The 10,010-nt window shown below is 42.8% G+C and overlaps 1 protein-coding gene across 2 annotated transcripts in view; it reads left to right on the top strand.

The window, feature by feature from the left end:
- The first annotated feature begins 307 nt into the window (after positions 1–307).
- Positions 308–10,010, top strand: part of mrps31 (mitochondrial ribosomal protein S31) — a 30,302-nt gene continuing 20,599 nt past the window's right edge. Inside the window, exon 1 of one of the 2 annotated variants that reach the window (XM_043692127.2) lies at positions 308–460. In XM_043692127.2, coding sequence (XP_043548062.2) covers positions 378–460 — 83 coding nt within the window. In that variant the 5' untranslated portion in view covers positions 308–377. Of the gene's footprint in view, positions 461–3,410; positions 3,525–10,010 lie in introns of those variants that run through there. The other variant, XM_087988296.1, reaches the window with a different exon arrangement.

The following is a 10,010-nucleotide window of genomic DNA, read 5'->3' as shown; positions in this document are numbered from 1 at the left end:
ACTTTACTAATTATTAATTAGTAAATTAATTAGTAAATTAATTAAAATAATACGTTCAGCACAAATTCTAATGAGGACTCGAAAAATGCCCTGCGGGGTTTAAAGCTATTTATTAGAAAACGTTTAAAGATGTAAAAAGAGATAAAATATAATGAAATACCGGCAATTCGAGGCATCGTTTATTTTATGGAGCATGTAGGACGTGGACGCTTTGAAAATCAGGTGAACCTTCACCATGGCAACAGCGGAGCCGGAACCACAGGCGGGGACCACTTGTTGTCTGGAAGGAAGATATTTCGGTCTGGTACAGCTGAAAGGCGGCGGTGTAACCAGCTGTATTCCGGGTTGCGCGTGCCCTCCATTGTGCCGAGGACAGAATGCAGCGGCTGCTGGTGAAGGTGTTGCTGAAAGCTGGGGTGTGCGGTCGGGCCTCTGGCAACCCCGGGAGGGAGGCCTGCTGGTGAGTATCTTTAATAGATATAGAACTGATGAATAGAGATCTGTCTTAGGCCTAAACAAAAAAAATAACAAAATCGCTGGGAAAAAAAAACTCAGTTCTGCAGGAAGGTCTGGAAAAACTCTTCTGAAGAAATTAACGAAGTGTTAACTCTGATTTCTCCTCACAAATAATGCTGAGAATTTCCAGCAATTTCTGATTTACAATACCCGCTGTTCTTTCGGTTTTCTGTTTCAGGGCTGTCCTACCTAGATGTTTTCCTCCCACCTGCTCATGGCCCTGATCAACTCCGCTCATCAATCCAGGAACAAATATTTCCACGTGTCTCGCTTGCTTTGTAACGGGGGTTACAACGGCTCGGATTCCCGCCCCTACACTGTGAAATTCCTAGTTTAATTGTGGTAGTATTGTTGTCCTGACAGAAAGTTAAGTGGGGAGGGTGAGCTTTGGGCAATTACAGCTTAGGAATACTGTGGATAAATGTGAAATTACCCACTTTGACAGCAAAAGCAGGAAGGCCTATTATCATCTAAATGGCAATAACTTGAAAAGGGGAAGGTACGATGAGACGTGGTGCCGTTGTACATTAGTGGCTGAAGGCAAGCCTGCAGGTACAGCAGGTGATGAAGGCAAATGATATGTTGGATTTTGTAGTAATAAGAGAGAAAGTGAGGACTGCAGATGCTGGAGATCAGAGCTGAAAATGTGCTGCTGGAAAAGCGCAGCAGGTCAGGCAGCATCCAAGGAACAGGAGAATCGACGTTTCGGGCATAAGCCCTTCTTTCGTAGTAATAAGATGTGAGTTCAAGTCTTATTGCACTTGCACAGTGCCTTGGTAAGAGCTTACCTGAAGAAGGATGTATGGAGCAGGAGAGTCAACTTTTCAGGTATAAGCCCTTCATCAGGAATGTAAAGGGCAGGGAAAGGTGGGTGAGAGATAAATAGGAGGATGGGGGTGGGGCTGGGAAGAAGGTAGGTGGGAAGGCGATAGGTAGTTGCAGGTGGGGGGTGAGTGTGATAGGTCACTGGGGAGGGTGGAGCAGGTAGGTAGGAAGGGAGATGGACAGGTCATGTGGGGAGGGAGGGTAGATTTGGAAACTGGTGAAGTTGATGTTGATGTCGTGTGGTTGAAGGGTCCCAAGGTGGAAAATGAGGCGTTCTTCCTCTAGTTATTGGGTGGCTTGGATTTGGTGGTAGAGGAGGCCCAGGACTTGCATGCCCTTGGTAGAGTGGGAAGGAGAGTTGAAGTGGCTGGCCACAATGCGGTGGGATTGTTTTGGTGTGTGTGTGCGCCCCAGAGATGTTACCTGAAACACACTGCGACTTGGCATCCTGTCTCCCGGATGTAGCAGAGACCACGTCAAGAGCAAAAGACACAGTAGATGAGGTGGGTGGCTGGGCAGGAAAATCTCTGCCATGTGTGTGAAAAGATCCTTTGGGACCTTGGATGGATGTGATGGGGGAGGTTTGGGTGTCAGTTTTGCATGTCTTGCATCGGCAAGGGAAGGTGCCGGCTGTGGAAAGTGTGTTGGTGGGGGGTTGTGGACCTAAAAATGGGCATCATTGAGGGAATGGTCTCTGTGGAATGTGGATAGCAGTAGGGAGGAAAATCTCTCTCTGGTGGTGGGGTCTGATTGTCGGTGGTGGAAATGGCAGAGATTAGTGGGGTGAAAGATAAGGACTTTCTATCCTTGTTGAGTCTACTTATTGCCCTCTTAGCTACCTTTCCCACCCTCCACCCTCCTATTTATCTCTCAGCCCCCTTCCATCGTCCCGCCCACACTCCTGATGAAGGGCTTATGCCCAAAACTTCGACTCTCCTGACCAGTTGTGCTTTTCCAGCGTCACACCTTTTGACTCTTACTCTCCAGCATCTACAGTCCTCACTTTCTCCTTGAAGATGGATGTTTTGACTATGAAGGTGGGACTGACTTATGAAGAGATGCTGAATTGGTTAGGACTACACTCAAATGAAATTTAGGAAAATGAGGGGAGATCTCATAGATATCTATAAAATCCTAACAGACTTAAACAGGGTAAATGCAGGAAGGATGTTCCTGATGACCATGGATCACAGTCAACGAATACAGGGTTGGTAATTTAGGATTGAGATGAGAATTTCTTCACCCAGTGTTGTAAGCCAGTGGAATCCTCTGCTATAGAAGCAGTTGAGGCCAAAACATTGAATGTTTCAAGAAGGAGTTGGGTATTGTTGGGGACAAAATGGGATAAAGGGTACTGATTTGGATGATCAGCCATGATCGTATTGAATGACAGAGCAGATTTGAAAGAATTGAAAGTATCTGCTCCTTAGCAGAATAGCCATATGCTCCAACAAATGGATGTGATCCAAGGATGGAATCAATTTCATCCAGGAACAGGATGGATGGAGCTCTAGCTTGAGCTTGCTGAACAGCCCGAGCCAATGTATTTTCTGAATCACCTACAAATGGTGAGAAGAGATCTATCCCACTGATCGACAGGAAAGAACACTGGCACCTGGAGGCTGCAGTCTTCACCAGCAGAAGTTTTTCCAAATCCTGAGGATCCATACAACAGAATTCCATGAGTAGGAATCACTCCTATCCTCTTAAATGCCTGCAGGTACAGCACCAACCACTCAGTACTCTTTCAATTTGACTTGATCCAGGCCAATTTGATTGCAGTTGACAGGTTTGAAGTCTGCCAGTCTGATGCTGCTTCTCAGACAGGAAGGCTGCACATTCTTCATCGCTTCATGAAGCTTGTAAAGGTAATTTCCTTGTTCACTCTTCATGTCCATGAGTTAGAAGGTTGTGGTTTAAATCCCAATCCTAAACTTGTGTATGACTGTCCAAGTTAACACTCCAATGTATTACACATGGAATACTGGATTTTCATAGGTGCATCCCTTTTGGTGTATTTCAGAGATGCTTTACAGACTGGTAAAGTACTTTGTCATATGCTGAGGCTCATGAAACGTGCTTTATGAATACAAATCCTTTTCACTTCTATGAAAATGTAACATGGGAAGAACATAGTCAGCATGGAAACAGACCCTTCGATCCAACTTGTCCATGTCAACCAGGTACCCTAAATTAATTTAGTTATATTTGACCCAATCCCTAAACCCTTCCTATTCATCTATCCATCCAGCTGCCTTTTAAATTGATTTTACCTGTAAAAGTAGAGTATGTTTAATTAGTACATATTGCTGCAAATATTTTGTTAAAATGACAATATATCATCTTGGGCAGGGTAGTTTACTGTAATATGGTGTCATGAGTTTCAATACATGTTGCACTTTAACCAAAAAACAGAAGCAGACTTCTAAGAGAAAGTAAAGCTTGCCTCAACCATATTAATTAAACTTGCTACATAATACAAGCATTGTTTAACTTACAGATTTAATTCATGAAATTCTGAATTATGATTAGGTTAAATTGCTAATTTTTAGTTTACCAATTTAAAGGATTCAGCACAGGATTACTTGGGACATTAAAAGAAATGGCTAATGAGATGGTAGATGCATTGGTTTTTAATTTTTCAAAATTCCCTGGCTTCATGAAAGGTCCAATAGATTGGAAAATAGTAACTTTAAAATCTTTTCATAAAAGGACACAAAAGCAGGAAGGAGCAGGCTAATTATCTTAACACCTGTCATAGGGTACCCTTTAGAAGCAATTATAAAAGATGTTTTAGCATAGCACTTCGAGAAGTTCAAAGTAACTCAGCAGAGTCAGCATGGATTTTGTGAAAGGCAAATTGTTTAATCAATTTATTGTTCTTGGTTCGAAATTGGACAAAAGGGCTCAACACCAGAGAGGAGCTGTGATTGGCTGCCTTTGGGATCAAGGTCATATTTGATTGAGTTGCCATGAAGGAGTTCTAGCAAAACTAAAGTCAATAGGAATCAGGGCAGTTGGAGTCATAACCAATATTCATTTTAATTGTTTGTGCACGGATTTCTGAGTTCTGTGTGCAGCATATTTGAAACAGACTTGATTAGGAAGATCAAGGTGAATGAACTCCATGGGACAGTAAACATGATATGTTAGAATTCACCCTGCAGTTGGAGAGAGAGAAGATGGAATCAGATGTGACAGTATTACAACTGAATTAAAGGTAACTGCAAAGACACAAGGGAGTTCTTGGCCAGAGTTTATTGGAAGGGAAGCTAGTAAGAAAGATGGTGGAGCAGCAATGGTAATCGTTTCTGGGAATAATTTGCAAGGCATAGCAGAAATTCATCCCAAAGAAGAAATAATCTATTAAGGGGAAGAAGAGGCAACCATGGCTGACAAGGGAAGTCAGGGACAACGTAAAAGCAAAAGAAAAAAACATAGGATATGGTGAAGATTAGTGAAAAGTCTTTAAAAGCCAGCAGAGGATAACTTTTTTTTTAAAAAAGCAATAAAGTGGGGAGAAGGTGAAATGCGAGCAAGCTATCTAGTAATAAAAAAGACTGTAAGAGATTTTTTGGATATCTGAAAGCTAAGAGAGAGGCAAGGGTGGACATTGGACTGCTGGAAAATGAGACCAGAGAGGTAGTAATTGGTAACAAAGAAATGGTGGAGGATCTGAATAGATACTTTGCATCAGTTTTTGCAGTGGAAGACACCAGCGGCATACCTGACCTTTAAGGAAATCGGGGGTAGAGATGAGTGAAGGTTTTGGGGAAGCTGAAAAGTCTGAAAGCAGATAAATCACCCAGTTGGATGGACTACACCCCAGAGTTCTGAAGGAGATAGATTGGGGGTGATCTTTCTTTCAGGAATCATTGGAGTTAGTAATGATCCCAGAGGACTGGAAAGTGGCTAACGTAACATCCTTATTTAAGATGGGAGGGAGACAGAAGACTATAGGCTGGTTAACCTGATCTTGATTTATTGGTAAGATTTTAGAGTCCATTATTAGGGATGTGATTGCAGAGTACTCGAAAGTGCATGGTGAAATAGGGTTGAGTCCACGTTGCTTTGTCAAGGGGAGGTCATGCCTGACAAATCTATTGGAATTCTTTTAGTGGGTAACAAGCAACTTAGACAAAGGAGATCTGGTGGATAAGATCTGATTGAATTTCTGGAAAGCCTTTGTCAAAGTGTCACACAAGAGGTTGCTAAATAAGAGCCCAGGGTGTTAGGAACGAGGTACTGGCATGGATAGCAGGTTGGCAGAAGGCAGAGTGGGGATAAAACTTTTTTTTTCAGGATGGTGGCAGGTGACTATGGAATTCCTTAGGGGTCAGTGTTGAGACCACAACTAATCATGTTATACATTAACAATCTATATGAAGGAACTGAGGGTGTTGTTGTGGAGTTTGCAGATGACACAAAGGTGAAGAGGCAGGTAGCGTTGAGGAAGTGCTGAGGCTGGAGAGGGACTTGCAAGTGCAATATTGGCATTCATTTAGAGAGTTTTAGAATACACGAGCAGAGATGTATTACTGAGGCTGTCCAAGGCTCTGGTCAGTTGGCATTTGGAATATTGTGAGTAGTTTTGGGTTCTTATCTAAGGAAAGATGTGGTGCCATTGGAGTAGGTCCAGAGGAGGTTTAGAAAAATCATTCGAGGGGTGAAAAGGTTGTCATATGAGGAATGGTTGAGGACTCTAAATTCTACTCTGGAGTTTAGGAGGATGAGGGGTATCTGATTGAAACTTGCAGGATTTTGAGAGACCTGGAGAGAGTGGATGTACAGAAGATGTTTCCAATAGTAGGAGAGACTAAGACCTAGGACTATAGCCACAGGGTGAAAGGACAATCCTTAAGAACTGAGATGAGGCGTTCTTAAAGGTCCAGGGGCTCCTTTACAATCAAATTGTGCAGTGATGCTTTTACAAACATTTGAAGTAGATGGGTCTTGAACCTGTGTCTCCTGACACAGCCAGGGGGGAGCATTACCACTGTGGCACAAAAGCTCTTAATTCTTCACTGTAGAACCTTGGGCCCAACCATCTTCAGCTGCTCCATTATAGTATTAGATATGGGGATGCTTATTGATTGCTCAATGTTCTGCAACATTTACAACTGCTCAGATATTGAAATTGTCTGTGGCTAAATACAGGCTTCGGCTGACGATTAATAAGTCTCATTTGCGTCACAGAATTGCCAGGCAATGACTTTCTCCAATGAGAGAGAATCTAGCCACAGCCCCTTGAAATTCAAGACATTGTCATTACTGAATCCCACACTATCAACATCCTGGGAGTTGCTTAACTGGATTAAATTTAACTGGATTAGCCTCATAAATCCCATGGATGCAGACACAGGTGAGAGGCTAGGAATCCTCCAGTGATTAACTTGTCTCCTAACTCCCCAAAGCTTCTCCATCATCCCTAAGACTCCAGTCAGGAGTAGAGTGGAATGCTCACCATTTACATTGCTGAGTGCAGTTCCAAGATACATACCATCATCCAAGAAAAAGCAGCCTTTTTTGATTGGCATTACATCATCAAACACTTAGTCCCTCCAATGCAGCTGTGTACTGCAGAAATTCACCAAGTCTTCTTATTAGACAGCACCTTCCAGATGCCCAACCACTATCATCTAGAAGGACAAAGACAGCAGATACATAGGAACACCATCACCCAGCAAGTTTCCCTCTAAGTCATTCAGCATCCTGATTTGGAAATGTGTTGCTTCTTTATCAATGTTACTGGGTCAAAATCCTGGAACACACTTCCAAAATCGTTTCAAGTGTACTATAATTCTCCGATTCCAGCAGTTCAAGAAGGCAGCTCACCACTACTTAGGGGTGGTAATAAATAAAGGTTCAACCAGTGAAGCTCATGCAATTTAGAGAAGATTTGTAACTCAGATTGTGGATCAGGTTGTAAGTTTGCTCACTGAGCTTGTAGTCGAGAGTGTGGTGCTGGAAAAGCACAGCAGATCAGGCAACCTCCGTGGAGCAGGAAAATCAATGTTTTGGGTGTAAGCCTTTCATCAGGAATGAGGCTTGTGGGTTGGGGCTGAGAGATAAATAGGAGGTGTGGGATTTGGGGAAAGGTAGCTGAGAAAGCGATAGGTGGATGAAGGTGAGGGAGAAGGTGATGGGTCAGAGGGGGGAGTGATGGACAGGTCAGAAGGATGGTGCCAAGTTGGAAGCTTGGGACTGGGATAATGTGGAGGGAAGGGAAATGAGGAAGATGTTGAAATCCGCATTTATCCCATGTGGTTGCAGGGTCCCAAAATGGAATATGAGGCATTCCTCCGCCAAACGTCGGGTAGTAACTGTTTGTTGGCCCAGGGCCTGCATGTCCTTGGAGTGGAAGGGGGAGTTGAAGTGTTCAGCGACAGGGCAGTGGGGTTGGTTGCAGGTGTCCCAGAGATGTTCTCTGAAATGATCCACAAGAAAGTGTCCTGTCTCCCCGATTGTAGAGGAGACCGTAACGGATGCAGTAGATGACTTTGACAGAGGTGCAGGTAAATTTCTGACGGATTGGAAGGATCCCTTGGGGTCTTGGACAGAGGTGAGGGGAGTGATGTGAGCACAGGTTTTGCACTTCCTTCGGTGGAAGGGAAAGGTTCCAGGAGTGGGGTGTGAGCTGGTGGGGGATGCGGACCTGATGAGGGAGTCGCAGAGGAAATGGTCTTGTCGGATCGCTCCTCACCGACCTCTCCTCACTTTCCCCTCACAGCTGGTAGGTTTGTTCTCGAATATTTCGTCACCATGCTCAGTAACATCAGCAGTGAGCCTCTGATGAAGCAGCGCTGGTTTTCTGGCCCGTTTGCTGTTTGTGTGTCTGGATCTATTGTGGTGGGTGATATCACTTCTGGTTCTTTTTCTGAGAGGTTGGTAAATGGGGTCCAAATATGTTTGTTACTGGTGTTCCTGTTTGAATGCCAGGCCTCCAGGAATTCCCATGCTTGTCTTTGTTTAGCCTGTCCCAGGATGGGCGTATTGTCCTAGCAAATAGCTGCCAAAAGACATGACCAACTATCACTAGTATCCATACACACAGACGAAGAGGGACACCAGTTTGACTGGGACAATACATCCATCCTCGGACAGGCTAAACAAAGACATACACGGGAATTCCTAGAGGTCTGGCATTCAAACTGTTAACAAACCTGTTGATTTTGACCCCATTTGCCAACCTCTCAGAAAAAGAACCGGAAGCGATATCACCCACCACAACAGACCAAGACAGGTAAATAGCAAGCGGGACAGAACACCAACGCTTCACCGTATGCTCACTGATGATGTGTTACTGAGCATGGTGACGAAACGTCTGAGAACAAATCTACCAGCTCAGTGAGCAAACTTACAAAGTGAAGCACATCTCTTCAGTGAATAAAAAGAAACTAATCTGTAACCTGTTAGAACCCTTCAAGACCTCTTGTCTAATTTTATCCTCTTTGTGCCTGCTTTTCGTTATCTATCATAATCCACCTTGCCTTCAGCCATTTCAGCCTTAAGCTATGAAAGTCACTCTACAATTGTTTCTGCCTCAATTCTTTTTTTTTCAGAATACTGCTTAATATTTTCTAACATGTCCTATTGTTTTTTGTTGTGGCTTAGTGTTAAATTTTGTCAGGGTACAGTCATGACATGGTTTGGAATCTACATTTAGAGGTGCTATATGAATGTAAGCTGTTTATGTTAGCGTCAAGGAGTTTTATCAGCTTTGTGGGACTCAGACAGCAATAATTCGGTAATTCCCACCACTAACATCTTGCATCTAGTAGAACCATGTAATAACTACAATTTTGCTGATGCCATATGCATCTTCAAAACAAATCAAAATTGACACCTTTTATAAAGAAACAATATTTAAAATCTGTTGAAAAGTGGTATTAAAGATTGGAGAGCCATTAACACCATAAATAGGAAGGAGCCAACAAAATAAGAAAGGATGCAATAATGGCAAGAAAGCAGAAGTGCCTAGGTTGAGGGTCCTTGATGGCCCAAATTGCCTTCTCTTATCCAAGCATTGTATCAGAGGAACCTTGATTCTACCTGAGCTGCTGAACAGAAAACTCAATCTAACATCCTGCGAACAAGCATGATTTCAGCAATGCTCATAGTTTTGCTAGAGCATGGATAGATTGTACTTTTCGCTGAGCAACCTTTTGATCCTAACTGAGATCAACTAATACATTCTCCCAATTTCAGCATTCTTTTGAAACCTTTATGACTTTTGCAGTTGTCATTTATGGCACAGAAGGATGCTTTTCAACTCATCGATTCTATGCCAGCATTTTTCAGATTTGTGTCTTTACAGCTATATTGTCATTCTATCCCTTCTATCAAAATGCATTGCTTCATTTGTGCATCTACCACTTGTCTGTCCATTCAGCTCGCCTTAGTCATGACAGGTGATTTTGTTTTAGTCATCCTCACTGTTTACTGCTGCTCCTTGTTTATATCAACAACATTTTATTCTGTATTCCAAGATTCAAGTCAATTACGTAAATAGCAAAAAAAATTGTTCTAGCACCGACTTCTTAACTATCCTCCAAATGAAAACCAATCTACTATGACTTGCTGATGCTCTTATTCCATTAACATCACTTTTGTTCACTGCCTTTCTTATGAAGTACTTTGTCAAATGTTTTATTGAAATCTGTATAGAT

The sequence above is a fragment of the Chiloscyllium plagiosum genome, unplaced genomic scaffold (assembly GCF_037043375.1).
Source record: "Chiloscyllium plagiosum isolate Xiang-an unplaced genomic scaffold, Cpla_swu_hap1 HiC_scaffold_6, whole genome shotgun sequence".
NCBI classification, from domain to species: Eukaryota; Metazoa; Chordata; class Chondrichthyes; order Orectolobiformes; family Hemiscylliidae; genus Chiloscyllium; species Chiloscyllium plagiosum.
Note: the sequence above shows the minus strand (reverse complement) of the source record. Positions and strands in the feature narration are given on the sequence as shown.